An 18,435-nucleotide genomic window follows, 5' to 3' on the forward strand; every position below is an offset into this window, starting at 1 on the left:
CTCCCATCTACCCTGTCTGTTCTCTGCTGAGAAACACTTAAAACTAAAGGTGAAGTTTTTGGTACCATCCAAACCTCCAGAGTAAAATTTATTTAACCACAGGCCACAGTTCCTATCATAGCCTTTTTGTAGTAGAGCCCACTATTGCTTCTCCAAATTCTGAAAATGCTCAGAAGACTCCGTATATTGGGAACTTGGGCTCTAGAGGGAAAAACTTGCATACACTGCCTTCGTTGTGCGCGGTAGGTAATTATCTTCCCAGTCACAGAGAAATGGTGAAAAACTGGAAGACTGTAATGTACCACAGACTGAAAGTTCAGATCTATTTGGAAGTTGAAATTTGAGAATTAAGCTTCCTTTAGTCCCTGTCTGGTTAAATATGCTTCTGAGAATATGCAACACTAAATATACCGACAAGTACGTGTGAAATTTTAAATGACTTACTGCCTGCTAGCAATGATATGACAGTTCCATCACAAATTTGACTTTTAAAATAATGAGTAATTTCCCAGATTGATGATAATTTCCTTAAAGAACAGAGAGAGAATGCAATACAATCAGTTCAGGTTTTTCCGTCATATGGGTTCCGTGTGTCCAGCACAGAGATTTACAGTGAGAGTTTCTATGCACTGAAGTACCTACCAAGCTAGCGACGTACAAATTATAGAGTTAAGATGTACATACTGATAGGAAAGCCGTATGGTAAAATTGCAACAGGAACATCACAAGTTATTAACAAAAGCTTCTCAACAGATGCATCCAGTCCCTCAGCATAATTCATTCCAACTCACCATTTGTAGATTAGCTGGGAAGAGAGAAATTTTAGTATTTACTAGCTAATCCCATTCTTTCCTCCCTCCTTAGTGGGCTGTTCTCACCAATGGCATGTTATTTCCTTCCCACTAACTGAGGCAGGCAAGAATGTCTTAAAACCTACATCAGTGCAATCCTAAGAAGAGTTACTCCAGTCTAAGTCCAATGGGCTTAGACTGGAGTAACTCTTCTTAGGATTGCACTGCGTGCCAAATAAAATGCCAGGAGCCACTCCAGGCAGAAGTTTCCACACTAATTAAAATGAACTTTGATTCTAGCATAGCCTTCTCCATGAAAATTTCAAAATGTTCTTCCATATAAAACATTCAGGCATTTTCAGTTTCCATTTTACAGACAGAAGCAGATTCGTGCAGAGCAGGGTAGGGTTCAACATGCACTTGACTGCATGGGCGTCCTGCTTGATTAGCATTTTCAGTGATTTTCTTTTTAATTACATGCCTTTTCCCCTTCAAAATGATAAAAGCAGAGGAGGCGAGACATTTGACTACTGAAACCTAGTGGCAGTCTGACAGTTTAAACCAGCTGTCTCTGCCCAGCTCACAGGCAAATTGAGGCTGCAATCTACATTGTGCAGAGAGATAAAAGGGGGTAGGGGAGAGTAGAGGAACAGCAAGTCCTTACAAGGAGATAGGACTTCCCATTTCTATTAAAAATGCCATCTCATGTCATTATTCCAGTCTATGTCCCTTGAAATGGCATTGATCAGTATCCTACCACTCTGTACAGAACGCCTCCCACATTCCTTTACTTTCGCAATCTCCTTCTGACCTCTGGACAGATGATTCCCGGGGCATGAGATCATTGGAGGAAGGGGGAGGGTGATGAGAGAAGTAAATATTCAGTGTGCTGTCTGTGCCTTAAAAATGAATGTATTTTAGGATATTATGTAAGATCTTTTGTTACTTGCAGGGCTTTTTTTCAGCTGGAACGCAGAGGAATGGAGTTCCAGCACCTCTTGAAAATGGTCACATGGCGGGTGGCCCCGCCCCCTGATCTCCAGACAGAGGGGAGTTTAGATTGCCCTCCACGCCACTCGAGCGGCGCAGAGGGCAATCTAAACTCCCCTCTGTCTGGAGATTGGGGGGCGGGGCCACCAGCCATGTGACTATTTTCACCAAGGGTGATTTAAACTTTAAAAAAAAACTTGTTCCAGCTGTCTCAAAGTGATGTCATTGTGTAGTCCTGGGAGCATGCACGCACTTTGCACACATGCACATGGTACCAGGGGCACCACCTCCCACCAGGAGTTGCCCCCTGTGCTGGCAACCCTCTGAGTTCCACCACCTCTTTTCCCAGAAAAAAAGCCCTGGTTACTTGTAATTCTAAAAGTGTGATCTACATTGTGAAATGTCCTTGCTATTTGGTTTATGTAGGAATGACAAGATCAGTGAAAACATACACATGTGAGCACAGAAGCCCTATTAGATTAAAGAAGATGCAGGTTCTGCTTGCGAAACACTTTCTGGCCTTGATACATTCAGATAAGCAGCTGAGATTCTAGGTTACTGAAAGTCTCCAAGTTTTTCTTGGGAATTGCCAAAGTATTACTTTTCAAGTAGGGCAGGAGCTTGTAGCCTATCGATAAACAGCCAAATGTGGTTCGGTACAAAACAAAACTTGCAGATATACCAGTTTCTGAGGAAAAGAGACATTCTGGATTTTTACATTGAAGGGCTTAGTTTCATATGGCTTGAATGAGGAAATAAGACTGGATGTGTGTGGGATAGAAATGTTTGCTGATTGACAGCACTAGGCTGTGTGTGTCCGGTGGATAATCTTTACTTGCTTCCTTGATGCATTGGTACATGTCGATCGTGGGATATTTCCAATGGATGATGCAACTCCTATTCAGGTGATGGCAATCACTTTCTACTGTTCCCTATAGTATAGGAATATATTGTATGATGTGTATTAATCAAATTAAATCACTGAAGAATGCCGCACAGCCAAAATGTATTTGGTGACATGTATTTTAGGATGTGTATAATATTCTGTCATTTGTAAGCTGTCTGTAATGTATGATATCCCTATGCATATGGATACATTTGTTTAGTGATGTTTACACAGCAGGAAGGTACTTATATGTAGAATCAGACTGTCATTGGGTTAAGTACAGTTTTATTGTTTGGAATTTTATTAAATAACTTTATTTCTCACTTTTATTTGTACTGATCTTGGCACTCATATATAGGTTTGAACCTTTTTTGATTACTCAGTTTTCTTTTTTCCCTTGCTCTTTGTAATCTGCCTTCTTGAGTATCATCTGCAAACTTTCACACTATGCTGCTCATTCCCAATTCATTAATTAGATAAGCGCTAGGCCAAGTGTTGCCTGTTAAGGGACCCCAATGCTCACTTGTTCCATTGCAAAAACTGTGCATTTATTCCTACTTTGGTTCCTAATCATGTAACCCGTTTTTAATCCATAAAAAGAACTGATCTTTTTATCCTGTGACTGCTAAGTTTACTATTAAGTTTTTCTTGGGAATTGTCAAAAGTATGACTTTTCAAGTAGGGCAGGTGCTTGTAGCTTACAGATATACAGCCAAATGTGGTGCAGTGCAAAAAAAATGTTTACATTAAGATATACTGGAGGAATAAGTAAGATGCTAGCATAGACAGCATGTGAAGGATAGAAAAATATTTGATGGGACTAAAAGGCTTCTTAGAGATGCTTTACACAGATAAGTGACAGAGGTAAAATTGCTACCTGTAATCCAAATGAAAGGCGCACACAGCTTGCACTACACAATTGTGCAGGGTACTCCTGTATTTATTCCACTTCCTAACAGAAGACTATCAGTATATGAGCTGCAGAAACTTGACTGATTATGGATCAACATTTTAATTATCAGTAAGCTGTGTGTTTTCATTGGTGAAAATGGGCTCCCGTATACTGGCTCTTTTTGTTGATGTGTAATTTTGATGTAGTTTGGCTCCTCAATTATAAAGGACATCTGATCTCTGAAGTAGAAGCCAGTTTGGTGTAGTGGTTAAAAATGCGGGACTCTAATCTGGAGAACCAGGTTTGATTCCCCCACTCCTCCACTTGAAGCCAGCTGGGTGACCTTGGGTCCGTCACAGCTTCTAGCTCTTTCAGCCCCACCCACCTCACAGGGTGTTTTGTTGCGTGGATAATAACAACATACTTTGTAAACTGCTCTGAGTGGATGTTAAGGCATCCTGAAGGGTGGTACATAAATCAAATATTATTATTATAATAGAAGGAAAAGATAAGACAGATGCATGCCACTGGAAAACTCATTTGTTTCAATAGATATACTGGCTGTGCAATCCTAACAGACTTACTCCAGTCTAAGCCCATGGAAATCAATGGGCTTAGACTGGAGTAAACTCTGCTTAGGATTGCACCGTAAGAGTAGTTATGACCTTACTGCAACTCGAGACCGTTTTAAATTGATTCACACAAGGACTACAATGGTACAGTAAAAAGTACATTTTATTAAACAAGTTCATATGTCTAAATAACCTATTTAGAGTTACTAGAGTTATCCTTAAAAAGTTCTGTTAAAGCTACAAGTTTGAATTCAGTGTAAAAACTGGAGGAATTAATACAATACCTTTGGGGACAGTTACATCTATTTTCAACCCTATAGTGCTGTGTTTTGGACATTTATCAATTGTGTGCCCTTTCCCATTAAAGTGAAGTGATTCTATAAACCTTTATAAAAATTCCTCCATATATACATAACGATTTGAAAGTTTCCTATAAACCCAAGACACTTGACAGCTTCGATAAATATGTTTCCATTATCAATATATTACAACTGATTATCATATTTAAGAAAATTACATTTTCCAATGTTAGTGTTTTTAAATAAATCATAATCAATGGACACATATGGTCTATACCAGCCACAGAACAGCTGTTATCGCAGAACACTGAGGAGCCTCTCAAGGAAAATTGTGCAATAGCTTTAAGGCAGTCAATATACAAACAGAACTGAACATTTTAAAAAAAAATACTGAAAGCTCAGGAAGCCCCACTGTACTGTGATCCGTAAGGCATCGCGGGTGCAAGAGGTTCCTGTTTGGCATTCAGCAACACCGACTTATCTACTTCTTCAGAACCCCCATCTCATGCCAGGAGACTAAGTTTTTGCTCTTAACAACAGATTCAAATGAAAGCAGATCAGCTTGCTGCGCACAGGGATACAAGACAAGGTAAAGCGCAGGTCTTGCATCTAGAACATCAAGGGGGACAATAAGTTCAGACACAGGCGAGCGTAGCCTTCCCGAAGGAGAAAGGCTGTACGTTCTGCCTTGTGGGCTATTTCTGGATTTGATTACATTCAGAGGGCCCATCTCATTTCTCACAGAAGTAGAAAAGTGGCTGAGTAGGATTATCTCCGTAGCACATGCAAAAACCAAAGATTTAACAGGCATCTCTCATATGGCTTTTTAAAGACTGAGGTACTGTTGCAACATCCAGCAGTCTAATTCCGACGCGCAAACTTCTTAACATTCATAGTAGGCTTTAATGCTGTGCTTACAACTAACAGTAGTAACGATTAATAAATTCAGTTTCATGCTCAAAATAGCTCTTTAGCTGCCTCTCCCAACAGGACGACTAAAGAGGCTCAGTGCAAGCTAGAAGGAACCTTGAAGGCATTAGTAAGGAAGACCCGACGGAGCACCCTATGCAATTTGGAATCAATATTCTGGTATCTTCAGGTTTTACTCTTTTGTGTTTGGCAGTGAATGACCAGAATGTCACATACCAAAGCAGAAGGATAATACATACGAAGGAAGTGTAAAGACAGACTGGTGAGGGACAAGAGATTGTGACCTTAAGTTTCTGAATACTATTGAACAGCCTCTTTAAGGTATCATTCCATATGCTCTTAATTTCCACAGAATGAAATGTGTACCAGAAGTAGCAGGATGCACAAGTCAATGAAAGAAAAAGGCGAGTGTGGTCCGGCAGCTTATATTAAAGGTGTGATGACTACTAAATAAGTAGCAGAATTTTTAAAAAGAAACTAAAAATGTGCAAATGGTATTACCAGACCACCATGCAACTCCACACAATTTAAGATGAATCTAGAGTTCGAGCCCAGGCCCAGCTCTTGTGGGTATTTACTGCCCCCTTTATGCCTCTGCACAGGGTCTTACAGCAGTCTAACAATTCTTGCCACCATTACAGGGAAACTAGAATTTAAATGGGCCTTCAGAATACAGCTATGCACCTCCCATCCCCACTGCAAGGAGTCTTTAAAAAATATTGGTTTTTTTAAAAGAAAAATATTCCAGTGCTAAAAATTCACAAGGCAGCTTTAGGGAAGGGAAAGCCCACCACTACAAGCCAACTTGCCACAGGCTGGTAAACGCAAAAGTGTCAGTACTTTTTATTTGGGTAGTTTAAAAAAAACAAACAAACACAACTTCATGTCAAACATCAGCTACTTCAACAAAGTCATCATCTCTCCTGGCCACGTCTTCCTCGCTTTCCAAGTCCTTCCAAGTACTGGTAGGTAAGACAGGCTTGAAGGACTGTCTTTGAAGAAGAGCAAACGGAAATAAGGATGACAAGCGAGCAGGATTTCTCATTAAGGTGGAAGTTTCCATCTCTGAAGATGCAACCTGACTGTGTTTTTCATCCACTTTCTTCTGTAAGCTCTGCACGTCTTCCATAGTGTCCAAGATCTTAGTTGCAGTGGCAACTGCGCCACCACCAGGGAGCTGAGCTTCAGGGATCCAACGTAAATACCTCTGTGCCCACACTCTGATTCCCGGGCCTTCAAGGCGGGGCAGCAGGAGCCCATGGAAGTCAACAGGTTTATGATGCCAGTTATCATAGAACTCCCTGGAGGTACTTTGAAGTTCATCAGAAGAAGTTATCAGCTTGCTGATTCTTTTGCCCAGAATGTTTTTAATTAATTGATCTGTTTCTTCCTTAAAAAACCCTCTTTTTGGAGGTGGTTTGCTTTGTGTCAGGGGCAAAGAAAGTTGCCGTTGATGCTTTTTTTAAAAAAAAGAAGAAAGGGATGTGGTTTAACACAGCTGAAATTGACTTCATAGTTCTAGAACAGCTGTCTTACTTATAAGAATCCCAAACAGTGAAGCCAAACCAGGAGACTTCATCAAGTCACTAAACAGCTATAAGATGAAATTACTTGTCCCAGTAATTTTAAAGGAGAAAGGCAAGTCATCTTATTTGTACAATAAACTCCATTACTTGACTAACTCTTTAGCAATGTAGTATGTGTACTATTAATACTTTCATCAGGTCAAACTGCATTAGAATCCCTCGACCAACAGAAACAGGAAGTGTCAGGATGCCAGTATTCCCCCACCCTCAAATCAATCAGGTAACCTATGCCGTATCAATTACCAGATCTAGACTGCAACTTTACTTACTGTGTAATCAACTACAGCATTAAATACTAACGCAAAGTTGTTACAGTTGTTGGAGGACTGTTGATACAGTGGTTGGAGGACAGGTGAGTCAGGTTAGTGGTGATCTAGTCTATGCCTTGTATAAAGCATATTTCCAGGATCAACTGCTAAGCTTAACATGATAACAAGTTTTCAATAGCATGTTTTACCAGTTAAGTACCAAGCACCAGGTAATTTATGGTGCTTGGTACTTAAAATTATTTGAAGAGATTAACATGCAGTTTGACAACTGGGACATCAATATCTGTTTCATACAGCAAATTTACTAGCCACATCTAATTGACTTAAGGTGGCAAGTAGAGGTAGGTACGGACTGGGAAACGGACCAAAATTTTACACGGACCAGCCCGGTTCAGCGTTTGCAAACCGGCGGGTCGTGGGGACGCCATTTTCCACAAACCCCATGACTTTTGGGTCGGCCCATGGTCTGCTGGTCTGTAATTCCAGACATCCCGGCACCTTCCCTGGGGGAAGTTTTTACCCCTGCTGGCAGGCCCACCAGTAAGTTGGAGGAAAGAGGGGTTTAAATCGCTCCCCGTGCCGCTTGCAAGCAGCGCAGGGAGCACTTTAAAGTTTAAATCCCCCTTTTGCTCCAGCTGATTGGCGGAGCCCGCCAGCCAGCTGAACCAACAGAGCGCCCTCCGAGCCACTTGCAAGCGGCACAGAGGGCCCTTTAAACTCCCCCCTTGCTTCAGCTGACTGGAGGGTACTCTGTTGCTCCAGCTGACTGGCCCAATGAAACGCCCTCTGTGCAGCTCGCAAACAGCACAGAGGACCCTTTAAGCCTCCCCCTTGCTCCAGCTGACCTGAGCTTTTCTTAGTCCCTGTGTGTGTGGTTATATTCCCCCTTCAGGCTTTCCTTCTTCCCAGGAGGTGACAGCCATTTTGGGGTGGTATTCCCCAAAATGGCTCAAAAAGGTTGGGGAACACACGTAGTCCAACAGTACTCTATCAACAGTACTTGTCTGAATAAGGCCTAAAAGTTAAACAGTGGGGTGAAGTTTGCTATACCAATCTCCTGTTCCAGAGTCACAGGAATACGTATAGGGCTGGATTTGCTGTTTAAATGTACAGGCAGAAATATTCATTTTAATCTTTGCACATTAAATACTTCAGTTTGACTTAAACCCACATATTTAACTGGACAGTAGGATGGCATTTGTCAGCTACTTTGACATATGTCTTCTAGGAAGAACAGCTTACGGGGAAAGAAGTGAATGCCTTACCTTGAATCGTGCAGTTTTCCTCTGATTTTTTTCTAACTTTGGTTTTTCTGCATAAAGGGGGTTATTAAGCAAAGCCAGTGCTTCAGGTTCAAACTGCACAGACCAATCCCAAACTGAAAGGAAACTAAGAGGACCACTTTCTGCAACATAGCTTCCTTCACACTGTCAAGGAGAAACAGTTCAGAATTACAGACCAGAAATGCAGAAATTCACACTAGCTCTTTATAGCACATGCTCTCTGTTCTTCCTCTATGCACCTTACGACAACACACATGGTTCTTCCCAATTTTATCCTCAACTAACCTGGAAGGTGAATTAGGCGTCTGGGGGCAGGGGGGAGATTGGCCAAGGTTTCCCTTACTGCAGTACAGGAAAAGGATGTTACAGATTCGCCATAAAGCTAAAGGTCAAGAAGAACACACTGTTTTGGTCAACAATGGCAATGTTTCTGTGGAAGCTTCTTGATGGTAAAATGTAGTGCAGCATTTCCATAAATTTTACTCACAATATCGATACGACCTCCAAAACCTTTTAAAATGTGTTGCTAACCTACCCTGGGAGACCAACCATCTTGGGTCAGAAAGACAGGCAGCTAAACTCAGCAGCTAAAGTTATAGCCATTACAAAGTGTCAAGTGCAAGTTTTCCTAAGGGCAAGACAAAAAAAATGGCCTTCACATACTATCAAGTGGCCTGTGTTGTGCAGTTACAACCTGAAGGCACGCCACTCAGATTCTTGCAAGAACTGCTTTGGAGAGAGCATAGCAGCAGTTGACACCCTAGAAAGCTCAGGAAGTCTGGACAAGAGAGAAGGGCTGTTTGCTGCCGACTGTACTGTAGACCAGGGCTTTTTTTCAGCAGGAACGCAGTGGAATGGAGTTCCAGAACCCCTTGAAAATGGTCACATGGCTGGTGGCTCCGCCCCCTGATCTCCAGACAGAGGGGAGTTTAGATGGCCCTCCGCGCCGCTCAGCAGCACCATGTTCTCCGAGGGCAACCCACGGAGTTCCACCACCTCTTTTCCCAGAAAAACACCCTGCTGTAGACCATGTGCAATACACAACTGTGCACAAGCACAGGATTTGGCATTAAACTCCATTTCATAAATGAAGATAGGTAGCCAAAAAAAAAAAGACTTTCTAAGCTTTTATGGCTTAAAAAGCAAGTATGCAGGCAATGCCAGGTGAAATATAAGACAGCAGACTGGGGTACAGAGTCTGTCCTGCATGAGTTTGTCAACTCAAGCTATGAGGAAGAATGATGAAAGCAAGCCAACTTGCATATTAACTTGTTCCATGTATCAGAGTTAAGCTTTTTATTGGCACTTAAGCTGAACTGCCTTTGGTTTTATGACCCATTCAACAGCACCCACAGAGCTTCTGTATTGCCCAACAGCCTCTCTTACCACAGAGGAATCTTTCTGATGCTGACAATTGAAGAAGAACGTGCTAAATATAGGTATGTACAAGCAATCCGACAGGACAGTTAAATAAGTCTCTGTGAACTCAAACGCTGGTGGATATTGCTGAACCAGCTGCCAGACGCAATCCAAGAAGAGCAAGAAAACTGGTGCCTAGAAAAAAAGAAGTCACTTAAGCAACAGTAGTGACATCCATTTAATCTGTTACCAGTTATTAATTGGTCCTCTAAAAAAGATACATTCATTCTATTTACAATTATATGACAGCTGATCACTCTTGACAAATGTAAGAGGTTTCAGTTCACTAATGTAACTTGTTAATTTGAGTACAAATATACCAGCTATAGCTATGAATTAGTGTTCACTGCTCATTCTGTAGGTGATGAAGTATCTAAGAGCAAGGGCAACATCAAATGGCTTCAGGTGTCACAAGTTTCAAGCTATCAATTCAAGAACGCACAGTAGTTTTCTTAGGAAACAGATTTGGCACTTCTGTTGGTGAGCTCTTCTCCCCAATCCGACCCCCAGCCCTGGCCTAGGGCATTTCGTTATTCAGTCAATAAGAATTTTCTTACTGTGATGACAATCTAGAACAGTAATAATTTGAATGTGGAAACAAAATATTTGTAGCGTACAGAATATTACAACACTTTCCTTAAAATGCCAATCCTTGGGGCTTAGCAAACTTACACCTCTCAAGTTTACCTTTTCTCCTGGAGCCCAAGTTACATTAGCCAACTACGCCAGCCAACTATTTAAGTTACAACAGAACAACATACATGGGAATGCTTTCACAGCTCAGCCTCCCACATCCCTCCAGGACCAGTGACGAATAGTTCTGTGGGACAGTCCTACCTCTTCTCTTTCAGTCTGCCGGAGATGGTTGCAGCGATTCAAAAAAGCATGTCCCCCTATTATCCATTCTTTCTGAATGAGGCTCTGAAATCCCAGCTTTGTTCTGTAGTATGAATCCATCATGATCTGAACCAGACTGGTGATCACACAGCACAGGTCAGAAGCATTCTCCTCTGCAGAGAATTAAAAAGGATTAAGTGTTAAAGCAACCATTACTTGAAGACAAGAGGAAATTTTATGGACATGTAATGTGGAACAGAAAGAAGTTTCAATGCATATTAATAGTACTGCCTTCAAACACAAGCTATTTGTTCACTTTGGTGCTAGTAGTACAGAAATGAAGGATTGCTATTATATTACATTATCTTCAAGACAACTGAACACCCACAAATCGACCTTTTTGATTAGAGGTCCTTCCAAAGAATGGATATTGATCCAAATGTAGCCAGAACATCTTTTCAAATAATGTATAGTATTTTGGCTCAGCACAAAATTGGCTGCTTCCAGATATCAAAAATAAAGCTCTATTTGTAATGAAAATGTGTTAAAGTCCTCAGGGTCACATACCTTTACCCCCACTATATGCAGCACTGGACTAAAACTAGCAAGTCTCCCAACTGCGCTTCATTTTTGCAGTACCTAGTGAGCTCCTTAAAACTGCATTCTTAAGGTTTGCTAATTAGTCAGCACTAGGGGTGTGCACTTCGGGTTCCCGATTCAGAAAAAATGCCTGAATCGGACCCAATCTGTAAAGATTTGGGTTTTCCGAATCAGGGCCAGTTTCGGAACATCCAAATCAAAGCTTTCTGAAGCGATTCAGGTTGCTTTGGGAAGCTTCGGAGCCCTTTAAACTTCAGCTGGCCCATGGGCCAGCTGAAGATTAAAGGGCCTCCTGAGCATGCTGGAGGGGGAGGATTTAAAGGGAAATAAGCTCCCCACGCCATTTGCAAATGGCGCAGGGAGCCTTCTACCCTTTAAGCTCTTCCCCCATGCCTCCAGCCAGATAGAGAGGGGAAGAGCTTAAAGGGTAGAAGGCTCTGCATGCCGTTTGCAAATGGGGTGTGGAGCCTTCTACCCTTTAAGCTCTCCCCCGCCCCCCCGCTCCAGCCATCAGCAAAGGAGGCAGAGGAGGCCTTTCCTACCCCTCAAATGGCTGCCATGGAAGGGTCAGAGGAGCCGGCTCTGTGCTTCCCCATGGCCCAGCTGGTCCCTGCGGCAGCAGAGGCGGCGGTGTGGAGCTGGCTCCATGCTTTCCCACCATCCAGCTGATCAGCCTCCCCTCTCCCTGCCTGCCAGGTAAGTGGGGTGGGGGTGGGTTTTTTTGTTCCCCCTCACTTCAGTATGCTCCGAATATTTACGTAGCATACTGAAGCAAGCTAAATACCAGAATCTGGTAATTCTGGATGTTTTCCCCGCTTCAGATTTTTTAGCAGTGCACACCCCTAGTCAGCACTGGATTTAGACATCACAAGCTGTAGTTTGAGACAAAGTGTTAGAGACCCCAAGATCAAACACCAACTTGCCATGAAACATTCACTGTGTGACCTTAGGGCAGTCATCCTCTCTCAGTGTAATGTTCCTCCTGAATTGCAGGATAAAACAGGAAGGGAGAACTATGCAGACACCAGTAGCAATCTGGATAAAGGGTACGGAAAAAAAATGTAAATAAAAACTGTGGACTTCTTGCTTTGCAAAGTTAACATAGTGTGCAAAGTGATGAGGAAAAGTGTGCAAGCTTATTCTCGTCACAAGCACAGATTTGTTTGCAATGCCTCAGTGCACTCAATATGTTTACTAGGATTAAAGTTAGGAAGGATTCTATGCATTATTCACTGCAAAACTACTTTGGTGTTTCTACTGCTATGTAAGTCAAGCAAACACACCAATACAGTACAGAGAAAAGTAGTATTTTACGAGCAGCAAGGTAGACACAAAGGGCTGTATACCACACAAGCATCATCAACAGCAATAAATCTTGAAGCAGAAGGAACACAACTCTGTATACAATGCAACAAGTAAACAAAGCCATGGTGAATTCTTAGGATAGCCTGCCAATTGCCAAAGGGAAACTACTTTGAAACATTACAAAACCAGCCCAAGTATCTATGTTGAGCCAATGCTGGGCCTATTTGAATGGCAAAATGAAGAGCAATCACACCAAACTCTAACCCCTTTAAGCTAACAAGCAGTACTCTACTCACAGGTGAAGGAGAAAGAGGTGGGGCTGCAGAAGACAAGGGTTTTCACTGAAAAGGAAGAAGAGAAGGAAGACGCAGGTGTCTGGCTAAAGCAAAACAACATACTAAAAGTACCTCCAGCTACAGCCATACTTCAGAAGAGGCCATTTACAGCTTAGCTAGAAACTAGGAACCATGCACAAGTCTGATTAAGATGCATGGGATCTAGACAACATACAGGGTTATCCTATTTTTAAAAATAAATTTTCAGCCAGTGTAACAAGAAGGTACCATCAAGGGACCTATACAGAAGGCTCACATACACCCTTCCCCCAGTTGCATGAGATTAAGTCTCTGAAAGGACAGGGGACAGGTGAGAGAAAGAAGCAGCAACTCTCTCAAAATTCTAACTGTCCTTAGAAAAATCTACAACAGCAGTAGATAAAACTGTAACAGAAAGCATTGAAAAACGTTGCCAAAGCAGCAGCACCCTCTTTAGCATCTACAAAAATTTTCTGAATAAAATGCTTTAGGTTGGTTCTTTTGCGGAAAGGACTGACTGAAGGGTGCAGAAGTTGACAGGACAATTGGATCGGGAATTCAGAGAACAGTTCCAACAAATCCAGTCACAAAGTAAGACTTCTTCTGAAACCGAGGGGAAGAATAAATAATCTCCCTGATGTATTCAAGCTCTTTGGCACAGCTAAAGTATTGAAGAAATGCTGTCTTATGTGCTTCCTTTTCATTATAAAGAAAAACCTCCTAAAGATTTAATGAATCCATTTATCCCACTACATTGTAACACAGTTCTAGATTAAGATTGTTTTAATTTAAATAGAAGCTGTGGGCAAGCAGAGAGTTCTGGAGAAGCCGTAATGCTAGGCAAATCTCTTAATCACAGTCGCGACCGCAAGAAGGCTGTGAGATCATGTATTTCTTCCTCACAACACATTCCTCCCTCCTGCCTTAAAAGCAGGCAAGGTATTTATTTGTACCAGCACCAACCGCAGTTAATGCTAGGATTCCTAAAACCAGTGCTTGAAGCTGGTCCAGAATGCATCTCTTTAACGTATCTGTTCTATCCAGATCGTTTCAGGTGGGTGTTGGTCTGCAGCAGAACATCAGAATCTGAGTCCAGTGACACCTTAGAGACCTTCAAGACCAGCCTTAATACATACATGGCTGGCCTGCACATGCAACTTTGGTTCAGGAGTGCAGGTTTCCACAGGCCCAGTTTTGGCCTGGCCCCTGAGAAAAGAATGAACAGGTCTCTTAATTAGCTCCACCTGCAGACTGTTGTTCTCAAGGGAAGATGTCCTTGGGTGGAAGGGAGTATCAGTGCTGGCTATCCAACCTGGTTTCTCAAGCCAGCAACACCGTTATCTAATGGCAGAACTACAAGTGACAAAAGGCACAGATTTGACACTTGTCAGCTTCCCTCAAGTTTTGATGGGAGATGTAGGCATCCTAGTCTTGCAGCTTGGCTCTCTGACTGCTGTCCAATGGACTTATCAACTGTCACTTGTCTAACATTCCGCCAAGCTGCCTACATTTCCCATCAAAACTTGAGGGAAACTGACAAGTGTCCAATCTGTGCCTTTTGTCACTTGTAGTTCCACTCTGAGTGTGCCCTAATTGGCTGACAGCTCTTGAAAGGACGGCTCCTCATAGCACTGTGAATCCAATCTGATCCTCTTTAGCCAGAACCGTTCTACCAGCAAGTGAGAGAGGCTCTTTGCTCCATGCCAGATGCCATGATGATGAGCAGAGCTGCTTGGTATAGTTTGGACTTTGTTTGTGAGTATGAGCAATGCCTGGAAGCTACTTCAGAGAATGAAAGCAAGCTTTTTAATGTCTAGTCAGTCTTAGTTAAGCACTGGCAAGCTGTTATTTTCACTTGCCTTTTTGCTCTGTGCTTTAATAGTGTGGTTCCTGCCCTGTATACTCTTCGTAATCTGAACTTAACAAAATATATTTTACTTCTGGTGCTGGGAGTTACTGACTGAATGTGTGCCGGTCCTCCCAAGGAACAAACCCGGAGGCTGAAAGTCTCAAACTTAAGGACCGGATTCCCCATGAGGCTGCTAGGGGTCTCAAGGGGCTGTCGGTTCAGTGCTTGGGAAGAGTAGCCGGAGCTCTCGAGGTCTAGAGGCCAACAAGATTTTCCGGGTGTCTTCTTCAGAGACAAGTCTCTTAGCTGAAGAAGGCAGCTTTGACTCTCGAAAGCTTATACTCTGAAAATCTTGTTGGTCTCTAAGCTGTCACTGGACTCTAATTTTGATGTTCTATCAAGATATGAGGGTAAAGTTGAATTGCTCCACGCTCTTCAAAAAGTTTCCTCAGTTTACTGCCAAGAAAACATTTCATTAGCAAAAATAAAACTTATGCCTGCACTCTGTTTTGACAATTGAAACAAAAATTGTGTTTTATTTAATCTGGCGTTGCATTTAATGTTCCAATTCTGTGTTTATTAATAATTCATTCCACCAGCCAACTCTAAGGAAAGATGGAATACTAAAAGGTATTTGATGTTTTATCTTGCAAACATTGCTTGAGCATCCTGCAGCATGTCATTGATCACAGTGCATTACTGTGGATTCTCCTTCAGAACCCATGTTTCTTAGGTATCACTGGACTTGGTAGCTCACGATTATGTAACCTGGTGAAATTACATGTGTGCATGCCTATTAAACAGCCACATCCATATTAGGCAAGGAGGTCTAAGCGCAAGTGGTTTTGAATCGGGTCTGGCAAACAAGCAAATGCCCCTCTTGTCAGCTGAACACATTAATCAGGAACCTTAGCATAAGACCTTAAACTTCAGCACAAATGAATGCACAAGCATAATTTTATGCAACTAATGGTATAATACAACCAAGGCTAAACATTTAAGCTTCACCTAATACAGTAAGAAAAGAATTTTAAAAAGTCAGCAGTACAAGTGCTAAAAACTGGTTGGCCTATGTATGCTTGGACTGTACTACAGGTTGACAACAAGGAACACCATTGCCGCCTCTAGTGAACCAGTGAACATGGAATCATGCCGGGGGGGGGGGGGGGAGAGAGCTGCCACTATCACCAAGCTTGGGGTCAGCCAGGCTGGGGGGGGGGCATCACTGCTGTTGAGATGGTGAGCATGGAAGTAGGTGGGCAATGGGGGAGCTGTTGCCACCAGGCCAAAACTAGGGTCAGCTGGCCTGCGGTGGCAGGAAATGCCACCACCAATGTTGAGGCTGGGATTGGCAGGGTGGGGGTGGGGGGAGAATCCCATCCTGCAAGTCTCACCAGAGCCCTGGCTTGGTCAGATTAAGCAGCATTAAAAGATAAGACTCGATCATAATGCTTGATCAACTCATCTTCTATAAACAATCCCCCTTTTGGACTGAGCCATGGGTCGGATCTCAACCAGGAAAAAAAAAGTTTAAATGCAGGATAGATATCCTTTTAAGGAACTTCGGTATAGTTCAAAATACCATACAGTTCATGAATCTTTCAACTCTGGCTACTTAGAAATTGCTGCTGAAAGAATACAGGAAAAAGCAGTCAAAGTGTACATCACTCTTACCTACAAGGAGAACATTTGTATTCTGTGCTTCCAGCAAGTCAATAACCTCTACTGCTTTTCTCAGACAGCGTCTGTAAGAAAAAGACCAACATAAGTCACTGCAATTAAGGTAATTATGCTGCAAAGCCAATGGAGCCATGGTCTACACACAGCTATGGATAACTCAGAACTAACACTGAAGACTTGCATTGTTGTTAAAGTTTGTACTGACACATTTCACAACACCACAATGTCAGACTAGCTGGTTTATTATGGTAGAAGCTTTGTGAAAAAGTAGTCACGACTAACCTTACAATTTCTTGCCAATTTGTACTTTCCAGTAATGAAAACCATTTCACATCAGTATCCCAGAAGTCTGCACTATTATCTGTTTATGAAAAAGGAAGAAAAATTGTAATTCAGTTGTTTGATTGCTAGATGCCACCTTGGAAGAGAAGCTTCAGAGAGCTCCTATAAGGAATGATATATTTCAAAGACAGTAATGATGCCTGAAAGTATACATTTGTGTGCCTCTGCTGCTCAAATACAGACTAAATGGTTAATGTACAAATGATAAAATGGGCAAGGTGCGAAGAAAAATGTGAGTACCAAGAACTAAATACTGACAGACATTAGCAGGCATGCAGAAAGACTAAGATTGCATTCACATCACAATCAGCTGTGGTTCATGGAACAAACTGATTATCTACCAGATATAAGAAAGAAACCTCACTCTGTGCAGAAGCCTCTGTTATGTTCAATTCTTGCCTCCTGTCTGCCTCTTAACATGGAGTACATCTTGCCTACCCTGATTGCAAGGGACGGGGCTATTGAAAACTGCAATTTCAGACTCCTAGCCAAACCCAAGTTAGTACAAAATGTAGTTAACTAGCTACAAACCCTAGTGTAAAATCCCAGTTTGGTGTCAGCCAACACACTCTGCCTCGCTGGACCGTTTGAATCCCCAGTTGCAACCAATAGGAATTTGATCAAGACAATTTATGACAACTGCATGCAGCCTAAAATAAGACAGAAGTGCAGAAAACTGAACCACAAAGGAAGAAAACAGCACAATACTATTGGAAGCAAAGGACAGCTGTCTAGAGATCTAAATTTCAGATGTGACTCTCAATGTAATAAAGTATTTTGGTAATAGCTCTCACTGTGGCAAAATTGTCCCTTTTTGGTTTCACATATATCACACAGATCACAAATCTGTAAACAGGCAGCTGCTCAAAAGCAGTCCCTCTGTGCAAGGAAGATCATATACTAGTAAGTTTAGATCAGATATGTTGTACTAGTTTTGGTAGTAATGTTCTCTGGACAAATATTTGATTTTTTCCTTGAGATAGTTACCAGCCTTCTACCTCGTAGACTTCACTTACCTACTAGAAACAGTTGTTTAAATCTAGTATACGCAGTTTGGATATCTTGCAGAGATGGAAGACTGCTTGAAAGCTCATCAATTTTCATGGCTTCGTAAGGCGGCTTATTAATTGTCTTGTACATTCTGAACACACAATTAATCATTCAAGATTAGTATTCTAACAGTAACATTTTACTGCAGGAAGCAAGCTTACAATTCATCTCCCTAAAATGTAAACAAAACGCAAAATATTCCAAATTGTTAACTGTTGTTAATGTTGGTAACATGAGGCTCTTCTAGTAAAAGATAATGCCATAAGGGTATATACCACTAGGACTATCCAATTATTGGGTTTTCAGGGGGGAGGAGGACTGCTGCTGCAGTTGTCCTATGGATATACAGCAATTCATTCTATACTTATTCCAGTATGCTGTAGCATCCTAAGTCTTAACTTTAAGAGCTGCACCTGTCATTCTTACACTTGGGGCATTGTAAGCATAATATGGGAAGAGAAAACATGTATAAGTCAGTACAGAAAAAAATACTCATTCTATTCAGACTTAAGTATAAGCTATGGAGCAAATGGCAGAGAAT

At 41.9% G+C, this 18,435-nt stretch overlaps 1 protein-coding gene across 1 annotated transcript in view; it reads right to left on the reverse strand.

The window, feature by feature from the left end:
- Positions 1–4,276: 4,276 nt before the first annotated feature.
- MTMR12 (myotubularin related protein 12) overlaps positions 4,277–18,435 on the reverse strand; it is a 40,910-nt gene continuing 26,751 nt past the window's right edge. The window contains exons 10-16 of the mRNA XM_054987334.1: positions 17,861–17,985; positions 16,785–16,863; positions 16,497–16,567; positions 10,755–10,927; positions 9,885–10,052; positions 8,481–8,642; positions 4,277–6,816 (exon numbers count right to left, since the gene is read on the reverse strand). Of these exons, the coding sequence (XP_054843309.1) occupies positions 6,247–6,816; positions 8,481–8,642; positions 9,885–10,052; positions 10,755–10,927; positions 16,497–16,567; positions 16,785–16,863; positions 17,861–17,985 (1,348 nt within the window). The 3' untranslated portion in view covers positions 4,277–6,246. The remainder of the gene's footprint in view (positions 6,817–8,480; positions 8,643–9,884; positions 10,053–10,754; positions 10,928–16,496; positions 16,568–16,784; positions 16,864–17,860; positions 17,986–18,435) is intronic.

Source organism: Eublepharis macularius, chromosome 8, assembly GCF_028583425.1.
Source record: "Eublepharis macularius isolate TG4126 chromosome 8, MPM_Emac_v1.0, whole genome shotgun sequence".
Taxonomy (NCBI): Eukaryota; Metazoa; Chordata; class Lepidosauria; order Squamata; family Eublepharidae; genus Eublepharis; species Eublepharis macularius.